At 43.3% G+C, this 23,202-nt stretch overlaps 1 protein-coding gene across 3 annotated transcripts in view; it reads right to left on the reverse strand.

Annotated features, from left to right (window-relative positions):
- Nucleotides 1–7,834: 7,834 nt before the first annotated feature.
- Nucleotides 7,835–23,202, reverse strand: part of SMAD9 (SMAD family member 9) — a 36,200-nt gene continuing 20,832 nt past the window's right edge. For 2 of the 3 annotated variants that reach the window (XM_065730242.1, XM_065730241.1), the window contains 5 exons: nucleotides 22,534–22,791; nucleotides 20,103–20,240; nucleotides 18,502–18,723; nucleotides 13,904–14,160; nucleotides 7,835–9,080 (listed from right to left, as the gene is read on the reverse strand). In XM_065730242.1, coding sequence (XP_065586314.1) covers nucleotides 8,937–9,080; nucleotides 13,904–14,160; nucleotides 18,502–18,723; nucleotides 20,103–20,240; nucleotides 22,534–22,791 — 1,019 coding nt within the window. In that variant the 3' untranslated portion in view covers nucleotides 7,835–8,936. The remainder of the gene's footprint in view (nucleotides 9,081–13,903; nucleotides 14,161–18,501; nucleotides 18,724–20,102; nucleotides 20,241–22,533; nucleotides 22,792–23,202) is intronic. The other variant, XM_065730243.1, reaches the window with a different exon arrangement.

Raw genomic sequence — 23,202 nt, forward strand, 5'->3', positions numbered from 1 at the left:
CATGTAGGCAAACAGCTCTGCCTGGGTGCTTCAAAAAAAGAAGTAATTCTAGGCACCCAACTTCTCCTTTGCCAGTTTTACTGACAGTTATTTTTCCACTTTCCCATTTCTGGTTTTACCATATTGTGTGTCATTATTCTTAAGGTATTTTTTTCGGTTCCTCTTTTTCAAGGAACACATGACACGTAAGACATGCTCTTAAGAGTATTTGCTTTTACTGGACAAACAAGGCAATGTAATGAAGTGCTTTCAGAAATTTTGGTTGGTGGTGTCCCTCTGCATCTATGCGATAGAAATTTGTTCATTATAGCTATACATAATTCACTGTACTGTATGTATATTGTATTTTTTTGGAGACACTGTGCTCTCTACTTTAAAAATACTTCTGCATGTAGTCTCATAGCATTTGGAGTCCTTGTGATTTTTTTTCATTGCAGTTGTGTTTGTGTTTATTTAATTTGTTGTGAGTTTTTTTTTACTTCCTAAACTTTCTTTTGTGTTTCTTAGGGACTTGGAAAAAGTGATCAAGTTTCCTTCTTCACTAGCAGAAGGATAAAAATGTACATTTCGTGTTTTATGTAATGTGCTTGCCTTAGCAGATAGGAAGATGTGCTATACCACTGATAGAAGGCTTTTTCTGAAGAAAGGAGAATTCTTCTTGCATCTAAACCAAGGCAGTATTAACAATCTGATTTGGAGGACGTAAAGGCAAAGGGACCAGTGCAAACAAGATGTTACAAAAAGAAGGAACATGCTCACCTGTCTCTGAAGATCAAGGCTCACAGGGAAAGATCTCCTTCAAGAGATTCTTCCTCAGTAGTAGTCAGCCCTTAAATGAGGTCTAAGAGCAGTGGAGCCTGATTCCACCCCTACTGGTCACACAGGTGAATTTCCTTCACCTGAGCTCCCAGTGCTGACCAGGTCTTTCTTTCAGGTGCTCAGTCAGTGATTCAGGCTGTGACTCAGCAGTCCCCATACAGAGAGAGACAAATATTTAAGCTATAGTTCAGGTTTGTGTTTTTTCTTGTTTGAGCATATTTTTAAGTTTTTAAAACGTGGGAACTTCTAGAATGAAAGTTATAAGCCACTTTGTAGTGGAACTACATAAGTCAGACCTGGCTTGGCCTCCTTACCCAGCTGCATTTGGAACGTCTCCAGGAGTTTTTGAAGCCTCTCCTAGTGGTGTTTTGTTTGAAAGCCTCAAAGGTGATCAAACAAGGGGATGTGAATTTTTTACTCAGTTTACTGCCCACTTATCCAGTCCATACATCACCAATTTGAGTAAGATAATACAGGATATCATACCAAGGACCTTTCAGAAGACAAGGTAAACGTTGTTTGCTCCCCTCTTACCTGTTCTAGGGTGAATACCCTGAATGAATGGTGCCCACACAGTATAATGAAGATGAACAGTATATTTTTGGATGGCTTATCCAGATTGTATAAAGACACCTGATAAATTAGGAAGGGCTCACCTGTCACCAAAGATTGAGGCTTGTCTGGAGCTCCACATGGGAGGGATCTCCAGAAAGAGATCCTTCCCCAGTGGTGGTCAGCCCTTAAATGAGGCCTGGGAGAGGTGGAGCCAGACTCCTCCCCTTCTGGTCACACAGGTACATTGCCTTCACCTGTGCTCCTGCGGCTGACTCAGTGCTTTCCTCAGGTGATCATCAGTGGTTCAGGCCGTGATTCAACAGCTCCCATACACCTGTGGAGCCAGGTGCTGCAATGTGGATGGCAGTCACTTGGTCAGCTGTTGTTTACTCTTGGTAGATGATTGCTGGCTGTTTGCTCATAGCCCTGTCATGTATGGGATTGGAAATGGCCTTGAGGATTCAGGAAATGATGTGAGACTGAGCAGCCTGTAGTTTCCTGGATTCTCTTCTCCTTTCTTGAAGATTACGCCTTCTTTTTCCTTTGTCCCATGGTAATGAACCTCCTCCTGGTCACTGTTACCTTTGAGAAGTGATAAGAGTGAGGCCATGCAATGACACTGTCAGCTCTTCCAGCACCCTTGGTGGCATCCCATCTGGTCTCATGGATTTGTGCGCGTCTTGAATAGCATAAGCGATCCCAAACTGTGTTTTTCTCCTATGGGTATGCTTCACATACACTGCAATCAGGCCTGGGGAGTGGGGATTGTAGACAACAAGCTTTACAAGGGAAAACCAAGAGACAAGAAGCACCAGGTATTGCAGGGGTTGGAAGGGACCAACCCCCTGATAAAGCAGGTACCCTATAACAGGTCGCACAGGTGGGTGCCAGCTCAGGTCTTGGCTATCTCCATAGAAGGGGACTCCACAGCCTCTCTGGGCAGGCTGTCCCAGTGCTGTTGCCTTTAGCATTAAGTTCTTCTGCGTGTTAGTGCAGACCTTGCTATGTTTGAGGTTTAGGCCATTACACCTCGTCTTATCAGCGTACACCACTGAGAAGAACCTGCCTCATCTATTTTTCTCCCACCTCCATTTAGATACTTAAAAACATTTATCCTTTCCTGGATTGCTTCCAGATGAGCTTTAACAAAAACCTTACACTTCTCTTTTCCCCCTAATGTTTTCCGTGGGCAGTGGCAGAGGCGCTGCGTGCCGTGGCCGTTTGTAATCCCTAATTTTATGGCGGGCCACGCATTTCCTAGATGGCAGCCAAATTCAGTGTGCTTTGGGACACAGCCTGCCCTGCTGCAGCATGGTAGATGAGAGCGTACAGATTCTGGTCTTTGTCCCACGTTCAGCCCATAGCTGAGATATAGCACATAGCTCTTGACAGATGGCACGCACACAAAGCTAGTGTGGTCTGCCCAGGCAGCTCTCACATAGCCATGCTCACGCTTGGGTGAGTGCTACAAGACTATCTTGAAGCTGGTGTGCTTGGACAGTGTGGCAGCACAGGGTAGAAAAGGGGCACAGAGAGTGTGTGTTAAAACAGACTGCTTAATCTCAAAATAAATGCAGCTTGCTGAAGATCTGCGGAGCGATGTGCATCCCAGTGTCCTGTATTTCCAGTGGTCTGTGAGATGTGCTGGGAGCTGGGCTGTCCTGTTTGGGCGGTGTCAGATGGGATTCTCAGGTGTGACCCACCAGTGGGTAAGGAATAGGGCAGCACTGCCAGGTTCAGGTCTGCCACTTCTCAAAGTAAGCTGAACTATCGTCTTGAATCTTCAGATCTACCACAGGAGAGCTAATGAGGGACACATATACTTTATAGCAGGCAGATTTTATGCTGTTGTAATTTTCAATCCATTTTATATGGTGTTTAGCATCCCATTCTGCTGGGAAACCCCACTGATCCTCTTGCATAATGCTTGTATAAATAAAGGCTTTCTAAAAGCTCTGGTTTCCGCCGTCACTCCTTGTCAGATGGGGACCTACAGCTTTCCAAAGCCTCTCTCTTTCAAGTAAGAAAATAGGAAGGAACAAGGCAGAGTTCTTAAATCAGAAATAACTTTATTAACAGTAAAACACAAGACGTGAATAATCCCTTTTACAATAGAATAGGTCCAGCCAAAGAAAATGGAGTGTGTTGAGAAGCATACTGTTCAAACATCAGGCTAAATATGTTGACTTCAGGATGCCTCAAATCAGATGCAACAGGAGGAGTGCCTGGGAGAACATCCACTTGATAAGCATTGGTTGTATTTTTCTGTGTCGGGGCATGGGGCTGATAGAGGACACTGAACTGCCCCAATGCCTCAGGCTCCTGAAACTAAGTACGTCTCTGAGATTTTCTGTTCTCAAGAGGCAAGAGTTCAAGTAGTGTTATTTGCACAGTGATCCACACTGCTTTTACAGAATCTCACTAGCTCTGAATACTACTTACTTTCTTCTAGGTGGTGAAGAAGTTTTGCCTGGACTGTGATGGGCAAGAGAGAGCAGAACTGTTCATAGACAGAAGTGGTGCCATTAAATCTTTATGTATTTCACAGTTCTTTTCTGTGCCAGGCTGTGATAGCTAGTTCTTTACATAAAAAAACACCCCACACTTTGCTCAAATCCCCCATTGCGGTCCCTTGGCTGCATACATCCCTACAAGATGTGCACCAGCCCTGGAGGTGTTCCAGGAATGTTTAGATGTTGTGTTGAGGAACATGGTTTAGTGAGAACTACTGGTGACGGTTGGACGGGCTGATCTTGGAGGTCTTTTCCAACCTTGGTGATTCTGTGATTCTATGCAGATTATGGCTTCGTTAATCCACGGCAAGACCTGGTTCTTCACTTTCTTGTCTCACTTCTCAGCCCGATTTAAATCAGAGGCGATACTGAAAGGATGGATTAAACTGCTAACACTGAATTACCTGAAGGAAACACGCTGTGCTATGCTTAATCTGTACTTACAAAGTATTATAAATAATTAAAACTGAACTCCAATTGCTTGAGTAAGTGGGGGAAAAAATATCTAGAGGTGCTTTCTCTCTGCTTACCATTATGTTTGTTCCCTTGCTCTCTTGTTTGCAAAGCATTTCTTGGATATAACTGTGAATCAGTAAGACATAACACAAAGCTCAGCATCAAAAAATCACTTTGAAACAGATGTGCTCGCTACAGTGGAAGTGCAAGGGGTCAGACTTTACCAATTTCTTTCTAGCTTTTCTTTGCTGATGAGGTCTGTATTTAAAATTATTAACTGGTTGGTCTATTCCTTCCTATTCTATCCATATGCAATATTATTTGAAGACTAACACGAACTATAAAATAGCAGCATCTATGGATAATAAAAACACTATGACTTGAAGATGTAAAAACTGTTCACCATTAGCTGCATGTGTTCACACTGGCCGTATTGGAAGAGAAGCTGACTGGAGGACATAGTGGTTATGTTTGTCTTGCAGAAGAGACACAGCCTGCAACTCAGCCTCATTACCTGCACAGGCACCAGCTTTGCAAGCCCAGCCCAGCTCCAAGTGGAGGTCTCCTCTTGGTTGGACTCACACCTCACCTCCCTTGCAGGTAAGTGTGGCACCAGTATGGTAATGTAGCATGAAGGGCACCTGGGCAAGCTGGCTGGGAAGCCCTGGGGTGAAAGGCAACAGGATCCTGGTCACTCCTGCCACTCTGGAGCTTCCATGATGGTCACAAACTAAGGGCTGTGTCTTATGCTGATACACACTGTCTGCACTAGAGACACTGAGCCCTAAACAAAGTCTAAATGCCCACTTGGGCTTTCAGCACCAGAGAAGTCAATAAATAGTAATACAGTTCATACAAGCTACGTACTCGAGACCCCTTCGAAGTCTACTAAGGTCTATCAAGCTCCTTGATCGTCTGCATCCAACCAGAGCTGACATCTCTGCCTGAGTGGCCTCTGCACATCCAGTGGTTTGTGTGGAACTGCTGAGACTTTGATTCACAGCACCTATCAGCCAAGGATGAGTGCCAGAAGCAAGGAGGAACATGGGTGGATTAGACAAAGCTGTAGCCACAAATGTCTGATTTGCTCCATTTTAAGAGCTATGTGATGGGATGATGTTTACAATGAGAGATGTTTCCAGTGCTGGTTTTATACTCCTGAAACATTAATATCTAACAACTCTGTCCTGCACTGAACTCACGCAGAAATAGCTGAGGGTAAATAAACATGCTTCATCCTGACACTGTCTCCACTAACAGAGAGCTCCTGCCTGCGGCGACCACTTACCACTGAATGTCTGCACGGAGCCACAGAACAATGTAAACTAGAAGGGATCTCTGTGAGGCACCCACTCTGATGCCCTGCTTGAGGCAGAGACCTCTCCAAGGAGGCTGCTCAGGCTGTGGGAATGCTTAACACAGTGCTTGCTGGCTGAGTTCTCTGTGAGGAGGGATCTGACAGGGAGGCAAAGCCCGTGCTGCACTTCTGAGTGCTCCAACTATCACCATAATGTCTTGATCATCTTGATGTTGCAGTGCAAGATATGGGCCTGAGCAGAGCAGTGGTGCTGTTGGAATGGTTTCAAGCAGTGTGCAAGACCTGCATCAGTCCCCTCTGGATGTGAACACTAATACTGGTGCTGCTGAGGAACTGGCAGCAATCAGAGAGTTTTTTCTCAACTACTTAACAGGAAAACAAGAGGTCTGAGTATCATGATTGATGCTCTTTATGCCACGGCCTGACCAAACTCCCTTCGCTGCCTGATGATGCATAGTCCTTCTCCACAGAAACCTTCAAGAGAGTTTGATGTTGATGGCTCAAAAGACATTTAAAAAATCTGCCTTGAGCTAAGCAGTCTCCCTGTAAGTGGTTTTAAATCCCTTAGGATGTCCATCTCAAAAGCCTGGGTATTAATGACTGCCTTTAAAGGCTATAAATTGAACACACAGGGCGATGGGTTCATGAAGATCTTAGAGCACAAAAGATCTCCTTCCAGAATGGGGAGGCATTACAGTGAGATAGAAAGGACTGAACTGAGGCCACAAGGGCTACCTGTGTGAGAAGTGGTGCAAGAGGAGAAATACGGGAACAGAAAAGCTGCTCTGAGTTTACCAACTTGCATTTAAACACCAACACTTACTGAGGAGGCATCGATACCAGGCTGCGAGGCCACCTCCCCACGGGTTCACTTCACCTCCCTTTGGATGCATCCAATGTAGCAGTCTGTCTCTGACCATGATCCTCTACACTCAGTGGGCAGAGAGAAGAATACTCAGGGCGTGGTGTATCTGATCCACCCGAAAGACCTTGTGATGGACAATGCCTCAGAAAACCTGCTTATCTTCACTGTCTTCACTTCTTCCTCTGCAGCATCAACAGGGAACTGGGCTCTGGAGCTGCCCAAGAGCAGTGAACCTTAGCACAGCCACCTTTGCTCTCTGGTGAGAGGAGACAATACTGGCGATGTCTAAAAGCAACACTTAGGATTCTCTGTGTGTGAGGAGGTTTCAGCCTAAGAGGCAAGGAAGAATTCAGGATGAAGGACAGTGCTTAATCCCGAACAGGGGAGCTGATTTCCCTGTCCTTAGCTGCTAAATGAAGGGATAAGCAATTTGAAAAGCATAGCTGGGGAAAGGGCACAACAGACACCCTGAAAACAATGCTACTAACAGCTCAAAACAGTGACACTGAAGACCAAGGGAGCTGAGGAGAAGGTCTGCTTCCAAACCCATCTTTCTCCAGTCTGTGAAGCAGTAAATGGCACAGCTGGAATTTGGGTGGAATATTTCTACTGGAATCACTGCCACAGGTAATGCTTTTCTTACTCCACATGATGATGCTGATGGCAAACACTGACAGAGTAGAGTTATTCATATTTACTGAGCTTCCTATAAACCTGCAGTTCTGCTCAGACTTAACAAGCACCTGTTCTCCTGTACCCTGCCAGTAGCATCTAAAAGACACAGAAGGTCTTCCCAGTGGATATCACTTGGTTTGCATATGTGATGTACCTGAAGATTTCACACATTCTCTTGTAATTAAGCAGTAAAATGTGTAGCACCAGATATTGTGTGAGAAGAAAAGAAATATTCTGTAAAACGTATCTTTCTCAGTGTAATTGTAGTGTAGAGGTTTGAGAAGTTATCACTCTCGTTGCCCCTCAGTGCAAAGCAGTTTTCAGGGTCCTGTTACACTCGGAGGGAAATAATCCTTTACCCTTTCAGCAAGGTAACGTGGGCCATCAAAACGTAGTGGTGTTTTAGCTGCGTCCCCAGAAAGGAACAGCATTTGGAAAGGCTGGCTCTGGGGACAACAGAATGGACAACAATTCCTTACAGGACCACACACAAGGAACTGTACGCAAGCTCTGCACATAGATTTCTCTTGTTTATGCTTCTGCTACCTCACCATCCTGTGCGGGTGAGGCCACAACACTGCAAATGCTGTGAGCAACCATCCATGGGTATGTACAAAGTGCCAGGAGCCCTTCTGCCAAAGCTGGGCACTGCAGTCAGGCTGAGGAGTGGCACAGCACAGGGCACAGCCTGACTGCCTCTCACCTCCTCCTCTCTGTATCTTGTGAGCACAGGCCTTCCTGTTCCCAGCACAGACTGTGCTGAGCTGAATGATATCGTTTCTCAGTTCTTCAAAGCACACTTCATTTCCTTTTCCTGAACCACTGTTCAAGTCCCTTTTAGACGTACCCTTGGTATCAGCACAGTAGTCTAACTATAGATAGTCCTAACTTCAAAACAAACAACATCAATACTGTATAATGGATAGGATTCAGTTTACATGCCGGATACGTATGTAAGTATGTATGTACTTTGCAAAAAAGCACTGGAAGTTAATTAGATTTTAAACTTCTAGGCATATACTTCAATTATTTTTCTTAGGAGCTCTTTGCTTTTCAGTGCAGCAGTACCATAACTACTGTGTTAAGTGTATCAGACCACTCAGATGTGTCCAGAGCCAAAGGCATCCCAAGGGCTCTCTCCTCCTGCCAGACCCAGGGGTCTCAGCTCCTCATGGGATTTGCTGTCCCACAGTGATTTGCAGTATGGAGACAGACCAGAATTGCCGTTCAATCCTTCAGTTCACTGGATAAAAGTCATCTCTATGCTTAAGTCCTGTGCACCACCTAAGGTCCTCTCTTAGATCTGAAGTTAGGATGTAAAATGAAGACAAACGGTGCCGAGATCTGACTTTTGGTGCCTGCAGAAGGGTGAATTTCACCTACTAGGAACAGCTACAGCCAGGTTTCTGGATCCATGTGAAAGTGCTGAGAATTCGCATCGTTTACTGGCATGGCTGGGGAATGAGGATGCTCACAGAGACTGCTTGACACTTTTGCAGGAACTTGGCTCATTTTGAGAACAGACATGCTATACCTGAATTCCTAAACTTATTGTACTGGCATCAGAGTAACTGGAAACCACAAAATGTAGCATGAAAAAAAAAAAGGAGAGTAAACTATGTATAGATATATTTACATCTGCATACATCTACATATAGAAGCTTCTGTTCACTGGAAATCCTATAAGCCACTGCCTGCAATAGCATCCATCCCAAGGGAATTCTAGAGATGATTCTTAAGAGACTGAAGAGATGGGGTTATGAGGTGAGCCCATCTGTGTCAGCACCTTATCCAGCCACTGCAATGGTCCGTGCAGGTGGATCTCAATCCAGCAGGGCGTGCTTGTAACATCCTGGCGATGATACTCTGCTCCCCAGCCCTACAAAAGCACCAGAGGACCAGAAAGTGAGTCTTTATAAAAAGGACATCAGTAAATCATAAATTCAGAGCTGCTGGTTTACGATAGCTACCGGTAGCCCATCACCCAACTCACCAAGATTTAATGCTTTGTCCTGGGATACTTTCCTCTAAAAACTTTGCTCCTTTTTAAGTTTATAACTATCATAGTTACCAGGAACTCTGTACTATTGAATTAAAAATGCTTCTCCACACTTCCAGCTGGCGAGGAATGGCCTGTTTCTAAGTCTGGCTGCTTACAAACAGCCTTCAGGGAATGGACCCTGCTTTTTGCATGCTGGATACATGCCAGTCTACTAGGCTGCTGTCTGCACAGACAAAAAGCAGTCCAGGTCCTGTCATAACACTTCAGCAGGACTGGTAATGTTCCTGGACACTGCTTCATTCATCGGCAGAGGTGCACCCTACACATGTGAGGCTCTAGAACTTGTATGTATTTCTCTATGTATTTGGAAATTTCCAGCAAGGTTCCCTCATCCTCTTTACCTTCAACTAAATAAATGTATAGACATTTTCTGTAGTTTTTCTATCCTTCTATCTTTTCTTATCCTGCAGTAATTTCTTCAGATCTTTCTGGAAGATAAGGGACATGGAGCTTCTGTCAGAAGATGGACAAACAGCATTGGCAGGGAAAAAATAGAAGCAGGAGCCCCCAGCCTCAAGGGGGCACAGTGTGTGCTTGTTAAGGAAGCAGCCATTCTGACAGAGTTTGAGCTACATACACTGATTTTAGCCACCTATGTGAATTCCTAGAACGGTGTGATGGGGTTAACAAAGTGCCTCTGGTCTCAACCAGGTGCTTTTATGAACACAGAATTACAGAAGTCTTAACATTCAGCATCCAACCTCAGAGACTCACTGCTTGCCTCTTTTCAACCCAAAGGCAGAAGCTTTGAGTCGTGATGCTTAAGCACAGTACCACTCTCTGTGGTTTCACAGCAATGCAGAGGAAACCAAGGGAGAGCCTTTCTTACAGCTAACTGGCTGCATCACTGACAAAACGGAGCTCAGAGCTCCACAGGGCAGTCCCACTGCAGGATGATGCTCTTAATTTGTGGGCCACCAGTCACAGAAACTGAACCTTAACTTTAATTACGGTTGTCAGGAGGTGTGATATTTTTGGCATGAAAAGGGTCATGGAGACTGATGCTTGCCTAAACTGTACCTAAGGCACCTAAGGGTACCTAAACTGAAGACTGCTGAACACTTCAAAGTACTGTATGCCTGGTACAAAAAAGACAGCGTCCTCCTCAAAAAAGTCCAGCAGAGGGCTACAAAGATGATAAAGGGCGTGGAACATCTCCCTGATGAGGAAAGGCTGAGAGAGCTGGGTCTGTTCAGCCTTGAAAAAAGATGACTCAGGGGGGATCTGATCAACGTCTATACATATCTAAGGAGCAGGAGGGAAATGGACAAGGCTGGACTCTTCTCAGCAGTGTGTGGCGATAGGATGAGGGGAAATGGCCACAAACTGAAACATAGGAAGTTCTGCACAAATGTGTGTGGGAACTTCTTCCCAGTGCAGTGACGGAGCAGTGGCACAGCTGCACAGAGAGGTGGTGGAGTCTCCTTCTCTGGAGACGTTCCAGACCCGCCTGGACGCCTACCTGTGCAACCTGGGCTAGGGAGCTGCTTTGGCAGGGGGTTGGACTCCATGGTCTCTGGAGGTCCCTTCCAACCACAACAGCTCTGTGATTCTGTGATATAGGTACCAGTGCAAAACCAGTGATTCTGTATCGAGGCTTCTAGAAGCCAGTTCTCTAGAAAACCAATGGCAAAATTAGGACCAACACCAACTGGATGCTGTAAGTGGCCTAGACAAATCCATTGATGAAGAAAAGAGACAGAGAGCAGAAGGTGAAGATGTGAACCTAACAAAGCCCAAAGTGTGCTTTTAATCAAGAAGCATTTTTCTGGCCTTCAGAAAATTTATCAGTCTAGAAAGTGCCTGAGTTCATGGGCACCTCAGGTAAGTGTTCTGGAAATGACTATATCAAAAGCCACCCTTTAAGTGTTGTCATGCTTCTGATTTGTTAAGAGTCTACTAATTACTCAGTTGCACTGAAGATACATGGCCAAAGGGTAAGTGTCAGAGGACACCTCCCCTGACTAGCAGGACAGAAAGCCTATAGGAACAGTAATTACAGGTTGCAAATGCAACCTGTCTGATTTTCAGGAGTTTGGCAGTCTGTGTAAGTGACTGGGCATCTCCCTCTGCTGGCAGCTCCCAAACACTTCCACCCTCCTACCTATTGCCTGTGCTGCTTTCCTGGCCCGGGATGCGCTGCCAGAGGGTAAAATGTCCCGGGGGAGGATTCTCCTGTTCTCCCTCAGATCTCACAGCCTCCCAGGGTCAGCCCCAGGACCAGAATGAATTCAGAGGTGGAGCTTTTCTAAGGCTGGAATAAAATTAGAACCATTTGCAAAGCTGTGGTGTTGTTTTGCACGGTGGATGGGAAGAAGATCCCAGTACACACACAAGGAGTGTAGAAATGAGCTTTCCACAGTGGAGAAATAAGCTGGGGAATCCTGCTGCTCCTGCCACACCTTCCCAACCTTGCACAGTCTGGAGCAATATGGGAGGGAGGGCTCTAGGTTCAGTGCTCAGTTCAGTGGAGATCTCTGACTCTCTGCTTTGTGCATCAGATGTTTCATCTGTGGAGAAGGGACAACAGCCAACCTTGTTTTGTTAGGTTTATCAGCAGCGTTGTGTGGATGACAATTATTACCTGCTCTCCCTGGTAATAGCTGCACATGTGCCTGAGGGTTGGCTCCTCCCAGCTGCTGTATGAGCACACTAGGGGTACCAGAGAAGACAGGAGCTTCACTTCCCTCTGTCTCATGTCCTGCCTCCAGAAAGTGGCTCAGTCCTGGCAAGCTTCTCATGTCCTGGTGCCTACCCAGCCCTGCCTCCCAGCTCATGCACTGGTGATCTAGGAGTCTGGGACCACTGATCTAATGTGCTCCTCTGCCATTGCATATCCAAAACTCAAGAATAATTATGACCCAGAACTAAATACACCCAGACTCACACCTTGGGAAAGAAATAATTTGAGAAGAATGAGTACAGGAAAGCGTTTTTATGGGCCAGGAAGAGTCTAGTTGACATTTGCATAGCCTTTTTCCAAAGGTCATGGGAAAAGGTTCACAATAAATCCCTGCACTGGTGTTCTGGTGCCTGAGGCACTATAGTGGCTACTATAGTTTCAACAAAGCAAGGTGATAATATTGCAGTAGTATTATTTAGTGCATCAATGCCACCACTTTTTGCTGCCATGCTGGGCTCGGAGGCAGATAACACATCAAAGAGACTGCCCTTGAGTTGCTGAGATAATGACAATATTGCGTAACTGGCTATACTGCCTTTACAAACAACATGCCCATTCACGTCTTCCATTAAAGAAAATGCTGCTTGTTGGGTTTCTTGCTTTCCTTTTTTCCCCTAATGCTTGCGTGTGAACAAGATGCCAGTCCCTTCCCAAGAACAAAGCAACTCCATGGTCACAAGCATGGAGATTATGGTTTGGACTCTTGTGAGAAGTTACAGGGCATTCTTAATGCTCTCAGAGTTAAGTAGATGGGTCCCTAAGGATGGCTGGAAAAAATCACAACCAGAAAGCTGTGAAGGACCCAACTCATCTGCTTTTCAGAATACAGGGGGGAACTGGACTAGAGCCTCAAGCAGTTTTGTAACATCTTAGATGTTAATTCAAGGCTTGACTCATTCATTTGTACAAACCAAATCTGCGTGACAAATGGACACACTCAAGCCACTTTTTATGGTGACTAATAAGACCAACTTGCTTCTGATGGTGCAGCTTCCCTAGTTTGCAGGCTGAATGCTGCTGCCAGCTATAGTGCTGCTTCCCAGCAGCACTATAGGAAGTCACAGTCTAGTATATCTGTAGTCTTGAAGTATTCACTATTCTCCAAGGTTTAAGTGCTACAACTGACACCAAAGTAAATCCTAAATACTAAAAAGGGTCAAGAAATATTCTAGTAAGAAGGCCACTCAGAAGATTCAAGAAACTCCCACAAAGACCAATACACCACACACAGAGCAGTCACAATGCAAAGTTCAGATTTCAAAGACATGGAAACAGTAAAGGCTTTGGTTGCCTACTATCTCCTCTAATTAGGGGAAGATCAGTTGTTCTTTTGGGCATTGTATTCTGCTGGAAAGAAGCTCTTCTGTTAGTGTGACTGCCAGTGTGAATGCCATCAGGAATTAAGATAATCTCGAGGCAGGGATCAGACAGGTGGCAAACAATGACAATTACAACAAGCTTTGTGGGAGGACCTAGTATTTCTTGACTGATCACATATATACGAGTTTATAGTAATGGTGAGACTGTAAATTTGTCTAGAGACATAAGGACATTTTTTTTTCAGATCCGTGGCCCTACCAAACCCTACTGCAAAGCAATAAGAATGGGAGGGATCACAACTGTCTAAGAGCTAAGTTTTCACACTGCTAAACCCACCTAAACTGAACTCCTCATGCAGTGAATGGGGGAACACCATCATTCAGTCTCTGCTTGTTTTTAGTATGAATCTGTGAGATACTTTGTTTTTGGAGTCCATGAAGTTCTTAAGTTGATCACAGATTTTTATCACCTACAAGTTTAAGGCAACACTGGAAAACAGTTAGTCTGGATTGCAATTTGCAGCTTGGGTGCATATCCCTACTTGGGAAGGATCTGATAAGGTCTAGTTTTGCACTAAAGCTAGGAAGTGATGGGATTCCCCTTTTCATAAAGGCAAGAGAAAACAAAGAAGCCTTACTTTAACAAAGCTCATTCGAATCGTACACATCTTTGTCAGCTCATATACCACTTCAAAACCATGATTGACTGACTGGGCAAGCAGCTGGGCAAAGAGCTGGTTATTGAAGATCTTGAGGCTGCAGCCACTGGGGATCTTGCAGACAGTGGCTGGGTGGAAACCATGCTGATAGTTACAATTGCGGCTCTGCACAAAAATACTGCTGTCACTGACACATTCAGCATACACTTCCCCACCAACATAATAAAGATGAACACCTAGGAAAAGAAAACAAGACAGGTATTATTTCTCCATCGTTTACCACACGCTTCATATCATAGGTTTGGTTCTGTGAATTCTTTAACTATTTTATTGGTGTGGGCATATAAGCCCACATTAATCCAGGAACTTATGTCATTTAGAAGACAGAAAACTGTGTATAACCCTATATCTACAATGGACCCATCAGAATTAAGAGAAATTTGTCCAAAACAGTATTTCAAGATATGAGTACAGGAGTGAAATTCATCCCCCAGTTAAGATCGATTTACTTCTTTAATTCAGTAGCACGGTACTTTATCAAACACACACACACACATACACAGGAATGTCAAACATATGCCAGCCATATTAAAGCACGGATCAAATCTCTTAAAGAACTGACAAATCTGTTACACATTACACATCCAAATCTATTTTCACCACTGAGCACATGCATGCTGACCAAGACCCACTTCACTGCACGCTATGCTTTACTACAAGGTCCTGCCACACGCCATTCAAACACACATGGTGTGTACACATGGCACAGTCATACAGAAACACGTTTACATTTGCACAACCCTCACTTACCAAATCCTTCTTGTTAAAAGCAAACTTAAGCAAGAAAACGACTGATCTGGTGAACTTCTCAGTGTCCAAGTGACTTACCAACATTAACTCTCAAACTTTTACCATGTCCTGGGAAAAGGAAGATGGAAGCACTTCCATCCACTCAAGGACTCATCCACCCAGGATGAAAATATATATAAACTGTTGTGAGCATTTTTGTCAGCCCAATTTGGCAACCTTAGAGTTAGGGATCCTGTGTAAGCTAGTTGTGTAGATGCCTTTGTTATCTGATAGATGAGAGGCACTGTGACCAGTCCATTCACCCTGTCCACCACAGAGTGCAGGCTCACTCAACTCAAAATGATGGAAGTCTGTGCTTGTGCAGTAAAGGTTCACTCTTCCCCTGCCCTTGCTACTTTTTCCCACACCTGCCTTCAAGCTGCAGCAATGCCTGGGGACTGGGCAGCCACCCAGGCCAGGAAACTGAACCGCATGAAAACTAATAAACTTAAAAACAAACAGAGCAAAACAACAACAAAGATGTATTTGCAATGAGCTCTTCTTCAGTACCAGTGTGGCAATGGGGACCTAGACTGCTTAAATGTGAGCATGAAACCACACCCTGAAAGGGACCGAGTCATCCTGTGAAGATACCTAGACATTCAACCTTCCCATGGCTAGATTAGGGAAGATTAACCCCTCCCATGGGCAAGAGAGGTATAAGAACTCTGTTCTTTCTTCTCATAAAAAACCACTACTAAACAAAAATAAAATCCTCCTTTCTACTCCCAGAGATGGCATTCAAACCTTTACATACAAAGGCACATGTTCACAGAGTCTAAGTGTAATGTCTGCAAAGCTAGTGATAACTATGCTTTATTAACCCAGTTGTAATTTGTTTTATTCCTGTTGTCTTTCATACAAAAATGACTGCTTACATTAACCAGTCTCTGTTCCTGATTCTGTGGTCATGACAGCAAGGGACAGCAGCACATCCTTAAAACAAAAACAGCCTCTGAACAGGAGTGGGAAAGGATTGGGGAAAAGCAGGTTGAGTGGGAAAAGGATCTGGGAAAAATACGCTCTCCCATAGACTTCCAGTGTGACTCAGACAAGAACCTTAGTCTGTCTTCAAGCCATCACTTGACTTCTACTTCTATATACCCACGAGATCTCAAATTAAATGTGAGTGACAGGCGGTGTGGCTCACAGCACAAGCTGGTACTTCACTGAGAACAGAGGTGAGACCACAGCTCCATTAGACCGACCAGTCAGCAGCTTCAGACGCACGTGGAGATGTGCTTTGTGACTGCTAGGACTTGACCCATGTCTCCTTTCCATTCTGTGGAAGGGGGATGAAAAGGAAGGGTTAAGACAGTAAAATCACAGAGGTCTTGGCTGATGCTGGAGTCCAGTCCTGAAACAGACTGCTAACACAGGGAAGGAAGGGAAGAATAAGGACATGTATTCATTTGCCTCCTTTTGAATCTTCAGGTGTGATGACTGATTGAGGGTGACTGCATTTCTGGGTGCTCAAGTGCAAAGCTTTAAAGGCTGAGTTTTCATACTGAGTACCCAACTTCCAACTTTCAAAGGCATTACCAAAACTGGGTACTATAATAACAAACACAAAAGTCATTTTTCAAAGTGGCTCTAATTTTCTTTTTCCTTGTGGACTCTTAAAAAGCAACAAATATAACAGTGACAAAATGTTACTGAATATTTCCATTCTTCTGCTGTTCACTCACCAGAGATAAGCACCCTAAAGAAGCCAACCAGCAAAATGCATATTTGTAAAAGGCCAAAGCAAAGGTCCATACGTTTCAGCAGGATTTCACTGCTCTCTGCAGAAACAGATGGAGATTCAGCAGTCTCCAAGCATCCACATCTTTCTGGCACTCTGACTGGTAGTGTCCTTTTTGTCCTTGAAGTCTGGCTGCTGAAACAGGTCCAATTGCTAGTAGATGTTGCATTGTGTTCTGGATTGTTTTTAGCTTTGATGTGGTATTTCCAGGAAACCGTTTCACGCTGATACACTAGATGACAATTCAATCGCATATCCTTATCCTACTGAGCTAATCTTGTTTACTCACTCCTTTTTCTCCCTTGTTAACATGTGACAATTGTATCAATTTCAGTAGCTTTCATCTGTCCAGTGTGCCTTTGAACTGCATGGAGCTGCTCTGTGCTCTTCTGCAGGCCTGTACCGGTGCCACTTCTATTCCACTTCAACGTGTTTTTTTAGGATTTGCATAAACAGAGAAGAGCATTAAAATGAAGGATCTCAGATATACTAAGCTCCTCTCTAGGCAACCTGCTCCCTTCCCTGGGGCAGATTCCTAGTGTAAGACTTAAAAGAGCTTTTAGTCAATGAAGACGCATCTTCAGATTTGAAAGGATGAAGACTATTAGCATTTACCTCACACTCTTTCTGTTCTGCCTCTTCGTATTTTGGGGCTGAAATTCACAGGATGTAAGATCCTCAAATGACGGCTTTGGCTGGGATTTTTTATTGTTCTTCTTTTAGGGCCGGGCTCAGCTTTGATCTACACCCCTTTGACAGCTGATGCTGACAGAGAATCTTGGTCCCATTTTCTGAGTAAGTTAAATGTAGATGTACAACTCATTTTCACTGCTCACAACAATTAACTGTGACAGACACTTGTAGCATCACACCACCTTCACACAGTACATTCGTAGCACGGGTACTTTTTTTCCTTCTGGAGAAAAGTGAAGGAGCTGAGTACAACATCTCTCAGCCTTCCAGTTCACTGCTGTTTGTAAAAACTGTGTCACATCTGTCTCAGACCTTCCTCATACTCGGTCATTCAACACTAGACTATCAAGAGTCAATTAAAATATTGCTCTAGGCCTGGGAAATGAGGTAAGGTTGACAAGATAATAGGAGTGAGACAATTAAGAGTTAATTAGCCCAGCAGGGAAACCATTCCCAGGCAGCTACTGGTGAGAGGATGGGTTGGCAAGATAATGAGTCTAGACTGGATATACTAGAAGAGGCAAAGCTTCACCTGCACAGAGAAGTGGTCAGTGCAGGGCTTATGACTCGCTGCCAAAAACACCAACAAATTCTGGGAGAATACCAAGCCCTACCCGACCCGAGCAAGCTGGGATGGTGAGCATGTGGCCAAGTGTATCCAGGTGTGGCCTCATTCCACTGGTCACCAAAAGCAGATGATCTTGTTTGCACAAGATGTGCATACACCAGAAGTGAAGCATACAAGGAGAACTGCTGGAGGCAGAATCCAAGACTTTGCTTTACTAGTGAGAATTTGACAAGGCAGGGAATCAGATTGGACTGCTTTCCTTATGTTGCTACAGCAAAAAAAATCTATAAAGGCAACTCTTGTAGAGTTCTTCAACTAAATAACTCAACTGCTAAGTGTTTCATCCATCTCCCTTTGTTATTTGGTGGTAGAAGCACCAGCCCTGAGGCACCAGCAATTATCCTTTTAGTGGCATTTCAATGGCAATATTCCCAGTTGCCAGAAGCTCTAATAAATAAAATGAAAATACATACTGCTAAATTAGAACTTACAACTATAAACAACATTTTTCTCTTCACTGGCCAAGTAAATAACTTTCGTAAGTAGATACTCTGCTGACTGTTATTCAGTCAGAAAAGAAACAACTGCCTTTCTTCTATTTCAGAAGTAATCTCAGCTTTGGTTTTAAGACAAGCACATCTGACAGATCAGCTAGAATTGTTAATGCAGTATATGGTTCTCTTGAGCTCTGAATATTCCCTAGGAGAAGGGATTTGCTCTTACCTTTTCCTATGTGTCTTCTGGTATTTTCTATAGTAGAATTGCGGTTTACATTTGAGAGCAGTCCCAGGCAGAACCTGTTTTTGTTATTTGAGGGATCTGTGAATCCATCTATAAGGATACTTCGAGAGGAAGCCTGGAATGTCTCTCCTACCCTGTTGTTGAGTTCATAATAGGCAACTGAGCACCAGTGTTGTGGTTCCTCATAGCAAACAGGCCGAAAATCTGTAGGAAAAAAAAATTAATTAGCTGCTGGGGTCTTAGTAATATTCTTTTTAACAATTGTTTTCTGTTTATTTTCTTCTCTTCTGGCCCCTTCATGCACCCAGCTCTTCATCTTAACAGTCATTTATATCAGACCATCTCAACAGCAGCTTCTGCTTCTTAATTTTATGACCAAAACTCCAAGTGTGCAAGGGCTGGTATACCAGTTTAGTTAACTATGAGCCTCACTATGAGTCCCACTTGTTCTTAAGAAAGTGGTAACCCTAATGTATTAAATTAAGGACATGCTAACATTCCTTGTTAAACTGAGGCCCAATCTCTACACTGAAAGTAGTAGGGGATACATGCGCTCTGCACACGAGCAGGAGCTAGGGATGACAGATGGCCTCAAAGTAAGTCAAAACTGAGCCAAGCCTTAAGTCTAGTAATCAAATGCTGGAGTTCAGAAGTAATCAATCATTTATCCCCCTCCACCTTTCTTTCTTTGCAAGCTTTGAGGCTTTGTGCTTCCATGTGGGTGAAGAAATGTCACCAAGGTCATTTCTTTCGGATCTACCCCTGCCCAGGTTTTTTAACACACAGACAGCAAAAGACTCGCTTGTCCTACAAGAATTACTGGGAAACTTAATCCTGCTTGCCTACCACAGGCATATGAGACCTCCTGCCCCAGAGCACCTCTGTCCACAGCCAAGACTTCCAAACAAGACTCACTAAGGCTGTGATCAGGGATGGTAAATAATGCTAAAGAGATTAAAGTCTCAACAACTTATTTAAAAATATCGGTGTCTTAAACCTAACAATTATCTAGCCATTCTGTGTACATACTTGTTATTAACATTACCAACCTCAACTTCCTTCTCCTCCAGTTGTGATACAGACACGTTCTTCACTGTTTCAGAAAACTGTACTTCACTAGAATATGTCCTTTTATATTCTAGCCATCCAGTAATGTAACATTAATGCAAAGATGGTAATAAGAAAGTTTCTGAACATAAGACTTGATCGTATATGAAACCTAAAACTGGTGGTGATAAAGAAATCATTTTTTATATAGATAGTGCTCTTCTGTGTTGTATTACTCCCCATCCTTGACTTTATCTTTGTCTTTACAATGTAGATAACAGTGCTTGCTTTCATTAACAACTTTCTAACTGTAGTAGTTCACGGTTTCAAGTAGGGTCTAATCTCTCTAACTTCACATATAAGTCACGGAATTCTTAGATCATCTTACTCTCCCAGCTAATGGACAGATCTAATACACAGCCTAACTCTCAAAGCTGTCTGAGACCTATTAGTACAGATCACTAAATATTGTTGTTCAAATAATACTTTTTGGCTTAACAGTTTTTCTTTGAAAAATAGAGTAAATAGTTATTTACTTTCAGTTTCTCCATCGGCAGATTTACCTCCATTGGGCAAAGACAGTACTAGCTGGCTTTCAGCTATTGCATCCATTGACCGCCCGTTGTGGTTTCCTGGAGTTTCTCTTGCATGGTAAGGTGGGGGTGGAGTTTCCACTATTAGAGAGAAGGAAGGAAAGGAAAGAAGAAAGGACATCTAAATCAATACCTTGGTAAATTCTGCCTAGCTTTTCCTAGTGCATACATACCACTTCTTCAGCACTGTTTACCTACAGTGTCAACAGTATGCAGGCTGGTTCGGCCTGGTTCCGCGATGACTGGTGCAGGGGACCTTGCAGGATCCATGCAGGATCCTTCAGTTCCAGGCTTCTCTCCTAAATGTAAAACCCTCATAGAGGATGATTTAACAACAGAAACTAACTTTAATTTCTCCTCAGGGAGGAAGTTCTCTTTCTTCATAGACTTTAAAGAAAGCCTATGGAAAGTATTTTATTCTGAAGTGAGACTTGGCAAAACGCCCTCCAGATTTGTCCTTTTTACCTCTGTCCAAGCTATATGACATCCCATCAAACAGTGAAGAATGAAGTACCAAGCCACAGTGTGCCCAGCTCCTGGTTTGTTTCCATCTTGGCATAGTAAGATAGAAACTGGAAGGTGGTTCTGTCCCATGTCCGTAGAAATAACCATTGAAAATTCCAAATACACATTGCACAGTAATGTTTCTGATTATTCTATTAGGTAGTATTCATGATACAGGTATCTCGTACACTAAAATATACAGGGCATAACCCTCCCACAAAAATGAAGCACGCTAAAATAATAAAACAAAATAAAGAAACAATGAAAGATAATATGAAGTTACAGAAAGGAAATAATGTGGTTATACAAGTATTTTTGCTGTTTGCACCTCAGCTAGTCACTATAAACATTCTATATACTCACTTCTATACACAGTGCAGCTCAGAAACTTTAGACATGCACCTTACTATGAAATGAATAATGTTCTAGGAGTGCCTATTTTTCTCTCCTGACTACAGAGCAGACAGCAAATAAACAATTGCATCAGATGCAGAAATTTGCATTGCTGACATCTCTGTTTGGTCTCACCAATCCCACTCAAGGCTCTTGATACAATCCTAGTTTGCTTTAGATAGTTGTTCAACCCTGATTCTTACACAGGCAAATTATATTTATCAGCATTCCTTGAGCTGTGATATAATGAAGTTCCAGCTGAGCCACTTACATTTTTAAGTAGCTTTGCAAGGTCCCAAGTTCAGTTAAATTACACAAGTCATAGTCATTATATGCTTTGCAATGGTCCTGACTTACCTGTCAGGACCAGCTCCGCAAAATCCAGATTGGTTACAGAGAGGTGAAAGAAAGAAATGGGAGGAAGACAAACAAGTCCTACTGCTCGTGAACATGTTTGGATGTTGCTAAGTGTGAGTTAATCTGAACTACAGATCTAGAGAAGAAATGAACAACAATTAACTGGATGTACGAGGAAGGGAAAATGTGTTGAAAGTGTCCGGCTTAAAAGGAAGTTCAAATACTACAAATAAAACTAAACATCTTACTTGCACTTAAAATCACAATAGGCATATCATTAAATGTATGAATTCAAAAGCTTTGTAGTTGATATATTAAAACACTAATCTACAAGATTCTGACCTGAATTCATCCTTTTGAAAAAGCTGAGTTCACTGAAACTATTTCAGAGTGACAACAAAGTGCAGAAGTGAAACTGAACCATGCTTTGATATTAAAGCTAGCTCTCAGTTGTGTTGTATGATACCTTCTTGGTACATTCAGTTAAATTTTCAGTAATTAGAGGAGTACCAGGTAAGAAGTTCAAAACACAAATGATCTGAATGACTTAACCCTGCTGAGTTTAGAACTGCAGATCTGATAAAACATGTTCCAAAGTCATGGGAATTTGCCTGTTGGCTTTACCAAGTTTTGGACCAAATTATTAAACATCTCAAATTCCTGAAGTTTACAGTCAATGGGTTCATCACGTATTAAAAACTATTTCTGTGTACCAATTTCCTCACTTTATTTAGTCTCTCCTGTGGAGTTTATAAAGGTTCCATCCTCACCATCTTTCTTAAAGGTGACTAACTTACGTGAGCAGCTCTGGGCAGAAGGAGCCTTGGCACACCTAATCCTCTCCTGAACTTTTCCTTTATAGTAATCACAAAAGCTCATTCATGCATTCTAGGAGTGGAATGATTACAGCTCTTAGCTGCTTGAGAAGCCAGGAGAAGGACTGGGGGACAACACTAAGACATAGTCCCAAGAAATCTCATTCCAAATCCATCCTGTCCAACATTGCAATTTGTAGCTCCAGCTACAAGCCTGGAGGGAACACCAAGAACTGACTCTCGATCCCAGGCCCTAGCAAGAACTTCAACTGCCTCAGTCAGAATTTCTGAAAGTTCATTCTTACCCGTAAGCTGATACGGACTTCCTGGTCCAGAAGAGCTTCCTGGTGAGTTGGGGTAGCTGATGCTGTTAGGCGACTGGGAGAACATGTGGCTGGGTGATGCTGGAAAAGGAGTGCACGGAGGATGCTGGAAAGAATCAGGATAGGTGGCATTGTGTGGCATCAGTGGCTCGCTGTGCAGAGAAGTATTCCGGAACTTGGCGAGAAGGCTGAGGTGAGGGTTAAACTCACTGTGTCTTGGAACAAGTACAGGAGGTAGGACTGAAAACAAAAACAAGAACAGAGAAAACCTGTTCAGCATTGCACTCTTGAAAGTGTATCTCATTGTCAGTAAAAAAGAGCCATACTCCTTGCTATCCATATCTATATTGCTCTGTATATACAAGTCATTGAACAGCAACAAATCTGCCCAAAAACATGAATCAAAACCTGACATTTGACCATTTTCCAAGATTTGCAACCAGTTTCCACGTTTGTATGTGCAAAGTAAGGTCTCCTTCCTAACTTAAACAAGGTACCATAAAATTCACATATACAGCATGTGCACAAAGCCTTCTTACAGAAATGCAAGTGTCATATTTCTCCTCCTCAACATTATCTGTCTTCCTTCCTGAAATAGTGACTACATCAGGGGTTTGCTAAATATCATCAGATTTTTCCAAAATCAAAACC

This window comes from Cyrtonyx montezumae, unplaced genomic scaffold (genome assembly GCF_038088225.1).
Source record: "Cyrtonyx montezumae isolate F1298 unplaced genomic scaffold, pur_monq_1.0 scaffold_12, whole genome shotgun sequence".
NCBI lineage: Eukaryota > Metazoa > Chordata > Aves > Galliformes > Odontophoridae > Cyrtonyx > Cyrtonyx montezumae.